This window comes from Mangifera indica, chromosome 5, assembly GCF_011075055.1.
Source record: "Mangifera indica cultivar Alphonso chromosome 5, CATAS_Mindica_2.1, whole genome shotgun sequence".
Taxonomy (NCBI): Eukaryota; Viridiplantae; Streptophyta; class Magnoliopsida; order Sapindales; family Anacardiaceae; genus Mangifera; species Mangifera indica.
This window is the reverse complement of record NC_058141.1, coordinates 11672413-11687783: the sequence shown is the minus strand read 5'-3', so window position 1 is coordinate 11687783 and position 15371 is coordinate 11672413. Positions and strand designations below refer to the sequence as shown.

At 33.8% G+C, this 15371-nt stretch overlaps 3 protein-coding genes across 3 annotated transcripts; 1 reads left to right on the top strand and 2 right to left on the bottom strand.

Annotated features, from left to right (window-relative positions):
- Positions 1-2617: 2617 nt before the first annotated feature.
- Positions 2618-3702, top strand: LOC123216357 (lysine-rich arabinogalactan protein 19-like; the record flags this gene model as incomplete). The annotated part of the gene is made up of 2 exons (XM_044636786.1): positions 2618-3280; positions 3421-3702. Coding segments are annotated over 2 exons (768 nt in total), but the record flags the coding sequence as incomplete, so codon positions are not given.
- LOC123215291 (mitochondrial protein import protein ZIM17) lies at positions 3625-5882 on the bottom strand. The gene is made up of 4 exons (XM_044635325.1): positions 5651-5882; positions 5392-5494; positions 4682-4810; positions 3625-3888 (listed from the first exon to the last, which is right to left on the bottom strand). The coding sequence occupies exons 1-4, from the start codon at positions 5800-5802 to the stop codon at positions 3781-3783; spliced, it is 492 nt and encodes a 163-aa protein (XP_044491260.1). The 5' UTR covers positions 5803-5882; the 3' UTR covers positions 3625-3780.
- Positions 5883-6931: 1049 nt separating this feature from the next.
- On the bottom strand, positions 6932-11185 carry LOC123216216 (phosphate transporter PHO1 homolog 1-like). The gene is made up of 13 exons (XM_044636612.1): positions 10913-11185; positions 10513-10816; positions 9835-10301; positions 9667-9738; positions 9452-9581; positions 8934-9054; positions 8567-8816; positions 8386-8490; positions 8230-8274; positions 7971-8123; positions 7574-7852; positions 7327-7463; positions 6932-7235 (listed from the first exon to the last, which is right to left on the bottom strand). The coding sequence occupies exons 1-13, from the start codon at positions 11156-11158 to the stop codon at positions 7148-7150; spliced, it is 2397 nt and encodes a 798-aa protein (XP_044492547.1). The 5' UTR covers positions 11159-11185; the 3' UTR covers positions 6932-7147.
- Positions 11186-15371: the final 4186 nt, after the last annotated feature.

Genomic DNA, 15371 nt, shown 5'->3' with positions numbered 1-15371 from the left:
GGTGTTGAAAGATAGACTTGAAGAATGGGAAGAAGCTTGTAAGCTTGAAACTGAGCAGCAAAAAATTGATGAAAATTTTATGACGGAAGCACTGTTAGAACTTAGAAGCCAAGAAGGCTGCTGATTCTTGAGAGGTGCCTGTTGGGTCAGTACTTGTTCAACATGGGAAGATTATTACACGAGGATGCAACCTGTAAGTTTTTATTAAGGAAAAATGTTTGATATTTGATTGGATGCTCGCCTTGTTTGAGTTTTTGACATGGAAATGCATATTTCAGAGTGGAGGCGTAAACTAACTTTAGTTTTTTCCCCATCAGGAGACCGCACTTTATGTAACTCTTGAACCATGTGCTATGTGCGCTGGAGAAATACTTCGAGCCAGAATCAGCACTCTCGTATGGGGAGCTCCAAATAAGCTTCCTGGAGCTGATGACAGCTGCGGTAGGTACTGTATTTTTGTCTTTTCATTGTTCTGTTCTCATAGCCTTACTGAAATTAGTCTTTGCTATTCTGCTAATGTTCATCTGTGGTGTAAGACTGGCATCAGTTCATTTCATTTCAATGTTTTTCAGTTAACATAAATTGATCTAGTCAGACTGATTTTTTAACTTCTTAACAAAAGTTTGTATATTTATATATTTTTGCCTTTATTAATGAATTTGTTTATTCTTGTCTGATGAGGGCTGGAGTTGAGTCAAATTTGTTCGAATTCGAACTTGAATAAATCTGAAATGAGCTCGAATTTAAGATTTCAATATTTTTAAGCTCAAACTTTAGGGGTGGTTAATTTATCAAACCCATGAGCTTAAAAAATTCAATACAAATCGACTAAAACAACATCATTTTGGTCAAAATATATAAAAAATAACGTTATTTTGAACAATATACATAAAAACATCATTTTAGTACCGAGCCGACTTTGAGCTTGACTCCTCTCAAACAAGATGAAATCGAACACTTTTGAGACGAGTTCAAGTTCAAGATTAAACTTGGCTTCTTTCAAATTAAACTTGAGTTTGACTTGACTCGAATTTAGTTCTATGTCAAATAATCCATTTGCTGCGGCCCATCCGTTCCATCCAAAAATGACAATTAGACAAGGTTTACTGGCATCAGATGGTGCAGAGGTAATGCAGCAATTCTTTCAACTTAGGAGGAGAAGAATCCCGAGTCTCTGGATCCCCCCTCATGTCTTCCCATCACAACAAAAATCCTCACTAAGATGCAGCATATGTTCAACCTGGTGTTCCGTTTATAGAAGGTAGAATATCACTCTTTCATTCATAATACGCTGTGTACTATATATAGCTTCCTTCAAATGAAATTGTGTTGATGCCTTCCATTGATAGCAAATTGTGATACATGAATTTATGTTGATGATGGGATAATTGAATTATAAGCTCGATAGCCAACATCATTTCTTGGTCTCCATTCCGACCATTGGCCATACTTGGAGGTTGTTTAACCTGTTTATATCATTTCTTCAGCCACAGCAATGCCCAAAAACTTTACACATGAATTTGGATTTGCTAGTAGGATCGATATATTTTTTGACAATAAAGTTATGATACCATACATATATAAATTAATGCAACAGAAAATCACTGACAAAGTAGAAATTGAAAAGTCAAGACTTTAACAAATAAGATGAGAAATGTACGTAGTATTACATCAATTTATCAGTGGTGCAAGAGTCTTTCCTACACCTTAATTTATCATTTATATGGTAATAAAGGAAACATGAGCAAAATGCATTTACAAGCAAATTACTTCCATGTTGCATAATGCAGTTGAGTAATGCCTTGCAATAAACTGCTCTTGGTTTCTTGCTATAGAATGGCTAGAGATGAGTGGAAGTAAAGAAAAAACAGAAGAGAACTGTGGGTTTTGAATATTCTTTTCACCTTAAAGTTTGATGGCAACTTTTTACCAATTTTGAGGTTGGGTTAGGATCTACATCATAGTCAAAATGTTGGTGAGTTGCTAGCATGCCATCTGTATCCCAACTTTCTCATTTTGCTTCCCTTCTTTTCTACACCATGGATCATATGAATCATGGGCCACCAAACTTTCATTGTTAATGAGAAGAGCTTGCTAAATATATTATAGCAGATTCAAGTAAATTATAGGAACACATAAGCAAGATTGAAAGTAAATTCATTTTAAGCTATTCTGCAATAAACACCTACCATAAGTTTCCAGATGACTAAATTCTAAAATTCCTTCTCACTTGAGGCTTCTTAGCTTAACACAGAACTGTTGGTCTTAAGTCATCTCTGCAAATTAAGTTATTAACAAATAATAACTATAGCAACAGAATTATTACGACATACTGATCAATGAGATTTGCAACTAGTAACATTTCCTCAGTCTTCACTTTCAGCAAGATTTCCAAGGTTTGAGGCCTTTTTACGAGGTTATGACTGGACAAGGTGATTCAATCCTGAGGGCCCCACTAAAGAGAGCCAGGTTCAGCAATATCACTTGCATGTCGCCAATCATTAGAAGAGATGTATTATTCTCAATCTCTCATGAAGTTTACATCCCTCCAACATTTCACCAAACATTCTTTACTCCTAATAATCCTTTTCCTACATATATGTATATATAATAACTAAATCTTCCCTACAATTGCCTTCACAACAAAATGGCTTCAATGTTTTGTGCACTAATTCTAATTTGCCTTGGCTTTTCAATAACCACTACCAGTGCACAAACACCAGCAGCCTCTCCTACTTTGCCAACCACCACACCGCCACCTACTACAACTGCTCCTCCACCTACAACTGCCCCTCCACCCACAACAACACCAAAAGCACCAACACAGCCACCAGTAACTGCAGTAACTCCTATATCACCACCATCACCTAAAGTTGCACCAGCTACAACCCCATCAGTTCCCCCTCCTCAAATTCCACCAGCACCAGCCACACCGCCACCAACTTTACCACCAGCACCAGCCACCCCTCCACCTGCTCTACCACCACCAAAGGTATCACCGACTCCAGTCCAAGCGCCACCAGCACCTTCACCTGCAAAGGAGACACCAGCACCTGCACCTCCAAAGCTACCACCAACACCAGCACCAGTGCCAATTATTCAAACACCAACCCTTACACCTGCTCCGCCTCCACACCACCACAAGAGGAGGAGGCACAAGCACAAGCATCATCATCACACACCAGCTCCAGCACCAACTGCTCTAAAAAGCCCCCCTGCACCACCTACAGTACAAGAATCAGAGGACACAACACCAGCACCATCACCTTCTCTGAATTTGGTAATATGCTAAACCAATAAAATAAAATTTCACAAGTGTGGGTCAGAAAATTTGACATAAATTGAGAATTTAAAATTCCGTATTTAAATTGTCAACATCAAATTTTCCTAACAATCTTTCCCTCTTTTTCTGGCTCACAGAATGAAGCAAACACACTGCACCAGCAAGGAGGAAGATCTGGAGTGTGGACAAGTACAGGGTTAGCTATTGCCATCCTGCTGGCAGTCAGAGGATACAATTTCTAGCAATCTTTAGAAAATATGCTATTCTTGCATGTGATGACTATTTCCATATGAAAAATCATTTCATATATTTATAGAAGTAGGAAAAAATAAAGCAACAGATGAAGAAACAGTAAACTGTTGACATTTTTGTATTTTTTTGCATTTCATGTATAAGAATATTTTATCTTTTGACAGAAACAGAGAGCGCTGGATGAGAACATGAATTTTCAAAAATATCACAACCAAACTACACAAAAATGATTTTTTCATCAGTTATCAAACTTGATCTGTATTAGCTTCCGAGTTGATTTCTTCCCGCAAGTCATACTCAACCACCAGACCAAGGTTATCAACTAACTTGTGATGCCTCCGACACCCAGCACACTGACAAGAAGGATTTTCCGTAGGTCAGATGAAGCAAAACTTTTTATTGAAACTAATAGAACAAGAAACAATTTTCAACACTGAAACAATTAGAGCCCCCTTCCAAATATATACTTAACCAACAAGCTATCTTAAAGCTCAAATGAATAATCAAACATTATAAACAAGCAGTCCCTAAAATTGATCTAAGAGGTCCACGTACACAGTTACACCATAAATTAATGTGTATAAAGTTCATTGTATGGCAACAAGGCCATTTCATTTGCACACAGATTAACAACTAGTGATACTTCAACAATTGTATCTTGACTACATGCTTCAAAACATATATAAACCCAAATTAAGTTATTTGATTGAGAATAACTTGTCGGAATCCTACCCAGTGATATAAATTATGCAATTGATAATTTTGATTACCAAATTAACTTACTAGATACACCCTTAATCAAGACCAGACTAGGCAGGTAAGTCAGTTTATGTACCAAATGAAGATTATGCAGAAAAGAAAAGAAAACCTAAAATTATCCTGAAAGTTTTACATAATCCAGTGCCGGTTTGAGGTATTATGATGATGGTAAGAGGAACTGCTACAACAAAAATAAGGAACGGAGCTTATAAAATATGTCAAAGTAGGAAAAGAAAACAATAAATTCATAAAGACTGCTAATGGAAAAGGAAAATGAGACTCTTTAAAAAAAATTAAACAGAATTGAATATTAAACAGCTTTTCAAGAAAAAATTACAAGAATTTGATAATGATGGCCATCGGCAGTCCAGAATAATGTACAAATACCTGTACAAATACAAGCCCCCGTTCATATGCCAAGCGATTTATGAATCTTTGTGTTCTTTCACCACATTCATTACAAGTAAATTGTACAAGCAGACTTCTTCTAGGCAATTTTATGTCAATGGTAGTGTCCTGCATCATTGACAAGTGGGAAACAGAAAACAAGTGAAAAAATTAATTATCACTTGATAAGAAAATACAAATTATAATGTGGGCTACCTACTTAGGTGACATGGGAATGATATCATAAGAATAAAATTACTTAGAACGTTGCAATCGGTAAAACATATTCCTGAAATTGCAATCCTATGTGATAATAGTACTTTCTGGCTTACTAAGTTGTCAGTGATGACTAACGCATAAGTTTATTTTAGACTCTCTAGACAAGAATCATTTCTCCCTAAACTTATGCAATAAATATTAGTTCATAATTGATTTCACATCAACATATTAGACTTATTTCAATATAATCTCTGAATTACAAACACCATCTTAACAAAATTATGCTGAAAAAGCAAAACGAAGACTGCAAACTCCATTATTCACCAATTGAAGGCCATTAAATTTTGCCACATGATACAGAATAAAAGATCAAGCCTGAGGTATCCTTTCCAGCAAACTTAAAAAAAAAAAAAAAAACAAAAGAAGATCAATACAAAAGAAAAAGTTAAATGTCATAAATAGGCTAAATTCGTCAAACCAATTTCACATACCTTGTTCGAATCACTCAATTCTGATTCTGGCTTTAACTCAGAAACCGCCAATACTCTGTACTGGTGATCTCGTAACAATCCATTCACCTTAGAAATTCTCAACCTGCATATCAAAAGAAAAAGACTTTAAAACCGGAATAGGAGTTGCTATAACACTCAAAAAAAAAAAAAAAAAATTGGAGGAAACCCAAAACTTAAAAATAAAAATTACGAAAAACCCAAGACAGGTTTTCGGATTTAAGGGTTGTTGTAAACTTACCCGGTAAGAGTAGGAGTTGTTCTGTTGGAGAAACAAATTGGTTTAAAAGAATTTGGGCCAATAAGCGAATTGATGGAATTGTTAGGTTTAATTGTTGGAAATGAGAGTGATGTTATGGAGGAAGTGAGACACTGAGAAGTTGCTGCCGCCATGGCCGAGGTTGTATCAGTTTCGAGGCAAACTTCGACAAAGCGACCTGAGCTTCGGTTATAATGATAAAATTTATTTTTCAAAACATATATTTAGGGATTTTTATTATAAAAATTGAAATACGATTATAAATATAAAATAAATTTTTATATTGATTTAGATTGTGCAAATAATTATTGTATTTTATTTTTAATACAATTATTATCATATTTAATTAAACTAATATATTTTTATTAAATATTTTGTTTATATATTTTTATACATATTATATGATATAGTTTAATTATAAAATTAATTAATTAAATAGTTTTTAAAGAAGTTATATTATCGGCTATATTTTTTTATAATATTAAAATAAGAATATTTTTAATTTTAAAAAATTAACAAAAAAACTAAAATTATAACTAAATTAAGATTAATTTTTTATTAACAATCTTTATTTTTATTCATTTAGCATACTATCCCTGATAATGCAAAATTAATTAAAAGTAATTTTAGTAATAAAAAATAATTAAGGGAGAACAACTGTTTCTAATCTAAACATTACAAAAATCAACCAATTACCACCTTATAGGTCTAAAAATAACACTTTTCCACTTTTCATAATAAATCAAACACTATTTTTAAATGTCAAAAGGTCAAATTATTAAATATATAAATATTATATATTATTACACTTAAAAGTTTCTAATTTAGACTTCTATCTTCAATTGAAAAAAAAAAAAAGTTCAATTGAAATTATGGTTAGAATCATGTTACTATTTGATGATTATGTTTTAGAGGTTTGATTAAGCTTGTGAAACCTAAAGAAATCTGTGTTTCTTTCCATACTATTCTAATATTTGTAGAAAAAGGATTGCACATCTGTTTTCTTATTGCAGAATTATTGTTTAACAATCTAGCAGAAGTTGCCAAAAGAAGATGCTTATAAACTCTCTGGGCATGTTGGAAATGTTGCCAGTGTTTTATCAAGCATCTTTAGCTATGCAAAATGGATTTATATTCCTTGCTGATATTAAGCCATTATAAGGATCCCAAGTTTAAGGATATGAAACTTGGATCCGATATTGCAAAGTATAAGTTTCTAATAAGGATTATGGGATTAACTAGATATTCAAGCAACTTCACGCATTTGCATCAATTTCTATTCTTTGTTGAAGAAAATTTGGTATGCAAGTATCAACCACTTTTTTCCAATATCCAAGGAGCAATGAAAATCAAGTTGATGTTTGGTTACTTCGGCATCAACTTGTACAAGGGATAAGGTTCTTCTTGGAAGGACAAGATTGCAAAGCTTCTGAGATTCCCTTCGAACCAGATTCGGTAAGCAACTATCACCAATGGGCATCAATTTTCCTCATCCTCTTCAAATGGAAGTGGCACTGTCTTAACTGCTCTAAACTTGCCAGCATTATTTAGATGCTCATTCTCCAATCTAGACAATTAATTAAGCCAATAGTCTATTATGGATACTGTCAAAGAACATATTTTAAGGATAATGAAGCTATAGGTAGGCTAACTTGTACCTGTAAAAATTCCACTGTCCTCTTCTAATGACTTCAAGGCCTGCTAAAAATAAACCAGTTACTCTGTAATCAACATGTCCAAAATTTGAATGAAGAACTGTTTGTAGCCAAGCCAGCCTGAGAATAAGGTTCAATCCCTGCATGGTAATCAACATTTTGATTAAAATCAGCTTTGATACAATTTTTCCCTTAACATGGAAGTGAGTTAAACATAATGATGTTAGAATAGATGTAATCAAATATATACCATGGAGAAGTAGTAAATTATCTTGCGACGAAGCATTAATTCGTTCCTTAGCCAGGGGTTCTTGGAATTCTTCTGAAGCAACCCCCAATCCTTTACAAAGTCCCAATACAATTGGTACACTGTTGCAGCAGTTGACACGATGACAAGAAGACACAGCCATCCAGCACTCCTTTCTTTCTCATAAGCTACTTTGGCTCCTGCTGCCAACATTGCTGACACATATTTGCCTAGATTGACAAGGTGACTTGTCTTCCCCTCATCAAACCAGCGCCGTGCACACTACACACCCGATTCAGAAAAATCTTTATCAGTTTCAGAAAATAAAGTGAGATACACTCATCTAAAATTTTGACTCAATCAGGAAATAATTAGGAGGCTAGAGGGATTAATGGCATACCTGCATGGCCCTCCAGTAATAAGGCAGGAAGGACACTGCATATGCGAAATCCTGGTAATGTTTGGTTCTCATGCAATAACCATAGTCCTGTGTTTTGTAGCTACCAGTCATATAGTAACAAGCTACATATTCTAAGTTCCTCAGCATTGGCACCTATAGAATATCAAAAGAATTTTAATCAGTGAACTATTGATGATAAGCTATAAAGAAATTTCTGTCATTTCACAACAAACTGCAGTTAATTAGATCATGAACCCACCTGACTACAGAGTTGATCAGCCATGAAGAAGTCCAGCATCAGAACCTGTTGAGATAATTTAATTATTTTAGTTATTACAGTAGGTGTCTTAGCTTTCTAACAGAAAAATTTCTGAATTGAAACCACTTTATCGTACTGAAATTGTGATGGCAGTACCTTATAGAGAGGTGATAGTATGATGTTCCTTATCACACAAAGGAAACGATACCGGCTAGATTTGTAGAAAATGTTGAAGGGGCACACGAGTAATAGTAAGAAGATCTGCACATATGGATGAACGTTAAAATTTTTGATTAATTTTATATCTAATTAATAATATGCTTAAACAATTAATTACCAATAATAGAAGGCCTGGAATTGCTTGAACTTGGGAATATGAATACCCTCTTGTGACAAGTGACAAATGAATAAACAGAACACCCACCACTGCAGTCATTGAAGTGGTACATATCAAGAACACATCTCTGTACTTAAGCTCCTTGGTAGGGGCTAGTTCAAAGATGAAGCTATAATTTATCCGGGTTTTCCTCCACATGAAAATGTTGCAACCATACAGAAATAAGTGTAGAAACAACAGGCTGAACATGCTGCAAACAGATAAATTTGGTTCTGTCAGCTACCTTAATTACAAATCAAATAAAAATTTCAACAATGATGTTCAAATTAAAGCTGGTGTCCAGGCATTCAAACTGAGGGCTACTTGCCTAAGTATTGGATATACAGTTTCCATATAAACTGTATCCCCTTGCGGTCTGTACATGCCTGTGATGTGAGCCATAAATACATATCCAACAAGGAGTGCAATGAAACATCCGGTGAACAGTCCTGATTCAATGAGAAGAAAACAAGTTAATATTTACCCCCATACTAATTATTCATTGTAGTCTTGCTGATTCAACAAATTAAGATTGAAAAAGCATTAAGGAATGTGTAACATAACAACACAAATAACTTGGTCACTTTATGATGGACCATAGCCATTCACTTACCTGAGTGCTTTATCAGTCACCCAAAAAAGAGAATCAAGAGCCACCCTTCATTTTAAAGGCTAAGCCTAGTGGCCTTGTGGGTCTATACTCTGTTTTCTTAAAGCCAATATTATTGCCACAAAGTGAATAATCTCGAACCTCTTAAAGGAATGGCTAAAACATTTAGTTCAATTGAAAAAAAGGCATACATCATAGTCCTAATCCCTATTCAGCGAAATTTGCAATGTGCTTACCAATGAAGAAGGTTACAGAATGTGATTCTTCACGGTGATGAGGCTTCAGATATTTCATGGCCTTTCTACGGTCAGCTTCAGCAAAGTGCTTGATGAATAACTCCTCAACTTCATCAGCTAAATTTATTACCTGTCATTGATGAGATTAATTAATAAGCCAATTCAATTTCTTTATAAAGTGATACTCCAATATAGCTATTCATCACTACTTTTACCTGATCTGAGCTGTTGAAATAGGAGCTCTCCACTACTTTTAGATAAATGGGAAGAACTTGTTTTCCAGTAGCCTGAAAAAAAAAAACCAGAAAAATAGATCAAATTAGTTTTAACTTGCATACGTAAAACATAATGAAATATTTATAAGAACATACAAATTTCCTTACTTTGTCAAACTTCTTCAGAATCTTTATGAAAGCAAGCAAGTTCAAGTTCCTGTAAGTCTTGAGATAACCCAACCCTTTGTAGAGCTCAATGAGAGCTCCTCTTATCATCTTCTCTGCATGGTGGATCTTTGTTTTGTTGATGTGCAGCCTACTTCCTTCAGGAATTCTTTTGGAGGACTGGTTAACTAAATCTCCCCAAACCAAGTAACTGATTGCTGAGAAGGTAAGCGATGGGGTTGTTAGAGGAATATTTATTCTTAAGTTCTTCCCCTGGCAATTGAAAGAACTACTCGACAGTGCACTAAATTTGCTATCCTCTCTTTTCATTCTCATTGATTTTCCAATTTCATCCGATCCTGGTGACGTTACCGAAGCAACATCATTTTTTTCCAAGTCATCAGTGTTTTTGTCTTGCAGCTGATCTTGTAGTTGTTCTTGTTCTGTTCTGTCCTTGATTGACTCCTCATCTGCAGTCAATTAAGAAAGAAAATTAGATACATAATAACAAATAATTAAACTTAAATTTACATGAATGTGTTGATGAGCATATATATGTTAATAATGAAAGATTAAAAGAAAATGTGGTATCTTATATGAAGTGAGAATTTCATTAAAAAGTGTATGAAAATTCAGAGCTAAAAGTGAATTTAGTTTTTCAGATTGATTGCATTTGCATACCACATGAAGAGATGGTGCAGGAGATAGAAAGATCTTCCCTGGAGTCCTGGGAAGAAGCTCCTTTGGCACGCTGCTGCTTGAGTGCTGTTTTGAGTTCGACGAGAATCTCCACCTGTTTCTTCAAGGACTCCCCTCTGTCCAAGAACTCTTTCTCTTTAGTCTTGTAGAACTGGTTCACCTTGTTGAGTTGCAAGTCCAGACATGCAAAGAGCTCTCTTGCGGTGTCAGAATCCGCAAATTGATCAAGCAATTCTGTCTCATACATATCAGCCTTGTTGTCTGAACTTGCAAATTTCTTATGCACCTATCAATAAACAAACAACCAAATCATTTCAATGATTTGAAAACCAATTATAGAGTATATTGCCAATGAAAGTATAATGCAAGAGAGAATATATACTTGAATGGCACCATGTTCTCTATGTTGATGGTGGCCAAATAAAGAGCCAAGAGAGGAAACCAAGGAGTTGGCTAAAGATGTATGTTGGTCCTTGGTAGAGGTGGGTGAAGAGGTAGTGTTATGATCATTAGTATTATTACTATAGAGACAAAATTGCTTGAGGCGTTTCTTGAGTTGCCAGTAATCAACAAAGGCGTCTTTCCATTCAGGAACAAGCTGGCCTGCAAATTGCTTAGAGAACTTCATGATAATTCTCTCTTGAGAGAAAAATTAGCGAAGATGAACTGTGAGTTGTGAGTATGTTCAATTGAACCACATTTATGGGAGCGAGAAGGAATATGATTGATGTGCTGCTTGAGGGCACATTCGAAAATATCCTTAGAACTTGTACTATATCATATTCCTCGGCCACTTGAATAATGAAGTGGCCAGGTTCGCCAGAGAAAAACCAAACTGCTCCCAGATGAAGTCACTTTCAACCCCAACATGTGATCAACAGATCCAAAAGGTTGAGAATTTAAAGTGGATGGGCCTGTGACCTTTCTTTTTCAAAATAAAAATTGCACACATGCATGGAAAAGCAATCATATTTGTCATTTAGGAGAGATTGGAAAGTTTTCCACCATAAATGTGACACCCGTTGAACGTCCCCCTACACCACCTGAGATTCAACATTCTTGTTTATATTGGCCTACCCAACAAAAAAGCTATTGAGAATTTAAGAAGTTTACAAACTATTTAACCAATCTTATTATAACATCTTCAAGTAACATAAGATGCACATAACACTCAATATTTTTTCCAGTATTTTGTAGATGTGAGATTTTTCTAACGTGTCAGAATACTTTTGCATAAACGCATAATATCAAGGGAATATAAATAATTAGTGAGCATTTGTTCGATTGGTAAGTCAAGAGCTGCTCGTTCATGAAGTTGAAGGTGATTGGTTGATTGAGGGACACCACACGAAGCTGAAATCTGATTAGACCAGCCGGATTTCCATTAAGGAGGATCATAAAAGTTTCAATTATTTACCATATCACCGCTTTCATTAACAAAGGTTTCGCATATTAAGTTCTAATATAAAATAAAAGAGATTAACATATGATGTATTGAGCATATGGCAATTAAGACATAAGCACACATGTCATAAAAATTAATCAATTGGGGCTAGCCGTACGCATGATTTCCATAATTAAGTTCATAAATTATCAAATTCTTTGACCCTAAGTTATCAGTTTGCCGTAAAAATATTATATAGGCCAAAAGGCTATTTCCCATTCATGGTTTAGTATAAACCTAACTTTTCACTTACTAATTATCGAAAACCCAAATATCCACCAATTTGTTTAGTTTCATTGTTATTATCAGGGATAAAATCATTATTTAAAAAATTTATTTAAATTTATACTTTAGAATTACTCTAAAAGTTTTAAAATATTTTTTTGATCCCTAATTTCATATTTTCGAGATTTAAAAATTGACTTTTCCCCTTAAAGTCTATTTTAAACTCTCATTTTTTTTCCATTGTAACCGCCCTCCAAATTTCTAAAATATTACAATTTCACCCATTCTCTGTCTCTCTTAGTTTTTAAATTCGATATTCGACGATCATTTGTCTCCCTTTTCTCTTCTGTTGTCTTTGTCAGAGACGAAGACTCGTCGGATGAGTCTTCATCAAATGAAGACGAAGTTGTCTTTGTCTTTGAAAAAGACAGTTGGAGAAGGGAGGGAGAGTAATTGGGAGGGAGAGAGTTGGTGATTAGAGACTGTAGATGGTTGCCGAATATCAAATCTGGATATTAAGGGAGAGAGAATGGGTGAAATTGGAACATTTTAGAAAGTTGGAGGGCAATTGTAATGAAAAAAATGAGAGTTTAAAATATTAGACTTAAAGGGGAAAAAATCAGTTTTTAAACCTATAAATATGAGGTTATGAGACAAAAATAAATATTTTAAAACTTTAGGATAATTCAATAATATGAGTTTAAATAAAATTTTTAAATAACAATTTTATCTTTAATAGTAAAAATAAAATTTAACAAATAAATGAATATTTAAATTTTTAATAATTAACAAGTAAAAAATTATTTTTATATCAAACATTGGGTGAGAAATAGACATTTGGCCTATTATACAATATTAAAGTAGAAAAAATACTAGTGGCGGAGACAGGTCCATCTTCTATTTGTGTAGACGAGAACTCCCACCAAACAATTAAATTTAATTAAAAGCAACAAATTAAAATTTAGAAAACCCAAAAGAAAACAATGTATATTTATATGTATGAACTTGGCTCCCTCTTTTTCTACCATGTCGAAAGTCTTTTCTTCATAGACAAGGAGTGCAACAACAACATTATAATTGTGGAAAACTGACAGCGTAAGGTGGCTGACTCAAAAATACGCTCGTACCATCTGTCTTTTCTCCCTTTTTCTGTTTTTGCATAATGAGTAATATTTTGTATATAAATAATAATATATTATTATATAAATAATTTAAAATTAAAAATAAAATAATATCTAATTATATAACAACTTATAATTATTTATGTATAAAATTATACATAAAAATTATGAACATAGTTTTAATAATTCATCTTTATGAGTTTAATTAAATCTGTTTACTATCCTTAATTCACCCTTATTGCAGTTTTACTTTTTAGACACAATTCCTACCAAATGTTTGCGGTTTTACTTTTTAGACACAATTCCTACCAAATGTGGTTGGAAATATTTCAAGAACTGTTTTGAATTAGAGAAAAATATATTAATTAGACATGTTAATTGTGGTCTAAATTCCATATAAGAAATTTAGATAAAGGCCAAATGACTATTTCCCACATGAACTTTGATTAGATGATGATTTTTCATGCTGTAGTAAGCTTGAAAATTAAGTTTATTTTCACACTTGGCCGGTAGAAATCTTTCTTATTTCATTCTTTTTTTGGTATGTATAGACAAAGAAAAAGGGGAAGGAGACCCGAACAATCAAAGTTCGTTTAAACCACAAATGACAAATATAGCGGATAATTAAAACAACATGTCACACTAAAAGACAAACCCTAAAAATACTATTAATAAGGTAGACTTGTTTTTTCTCTTAAAAACTATAAAAAATAAGTAAAAAATAGGATCAAGAATCGACTGTTAGAAATCAGAAATTACTTAATTAGTTAGAAGATATTTTTGTGGCTTTGTAAAATAGATGATAGGGTTAATATCACAAACAGATCTAATAATACAAACATATTACATTTTTACTACAATTATTTTATATTTTTCTTTTTTCTTCTTTATCTTTGTTTTCTTTCTTATAGGTTTTGTATACATTCATAATATTTAATGTATCCTTAAGATTTAATCTCAGAAGAAGTTGCATTTGATGTTTGATTTGATATATTTTTCAGTGAATGAAGCTTGTTAATTTGACATCACTAAAAAAATCTCCTGTGAGTCTTTATGAGCTTTAAGTTTGGAATAGTAAAACTACATTATATATTGTTGCTGTTGTTTATGATGGATCATGTTCTACAATTTGTTCAATATGTGACTTGATGAGAGTTTTAACTTTGAAACTGTAGGAAGTGCTATTTGGTTGGCAAGTTCTTTGGGAAAATAAACAAGCATGTCGACCCAGAGCTCGTCTTGCTCTACCATTAATGCTGAGGATGTTGGGAAACACCCAAGGGAGTTGGAGAAATTGATGACAAAATTGAAGAGGTGAGGTGACAACGAAAGAAGTAGAGTCTGAAAGTGGCGACAAGAGGGAGGTGAGCTCGGTAAAGATTGAGTTGTGGCAGGATGTTAAGTGACGGGGAAGATAACCAAAGATTGCTTGTGAAGTTGAGAGGAAGGTTGGTAATAAAATGTATATATAACATGGGAATATATGAATGGTTGAGACTTTGAAGTGGCAACAAGAGGAATGTGGTAAGGTGAAACTCAAGTTGCAGGAGAAGTCATTAGAGTTGAAGAAGGAATCGAGGGAGGAGGAGAACATAATGAGATGGTTCAACATGAGAAAGAGCAATCCTTTTTGTAATCTTTGAACAAAATGATGCAAACATTGACAGGGTCTTGGAGAGGAATAGTAACCGACAAGTAGGTTGTAATTCCATGGACAGCAATTATTTAGTTTTAATAGAGGATATTTTTGTTTTTCTCATTAATTTCATAAAAAAATAATAAAATTTTTATCAAAGTTCAGGTGGAAAATAGTCATCCAGCCTTAGAGATGTAAACAAAGTTAATTCCACATAGAATTAGTTAAAAAGGAGAAAAGAAAAGTGTACCCAACAAATCCCGGGACTTTGATGCATTGGGCCAATTAGAAGCTGTGAACATGATGCTCTGATTAGGATAGCAATTTTGGGTGCGCCCCCGTAAGCTCCCCCACCTCTTTTTTACCCCTTTAGTTGTTAATAACATTATCATTTAATTTTCCATGTTGCACAAAT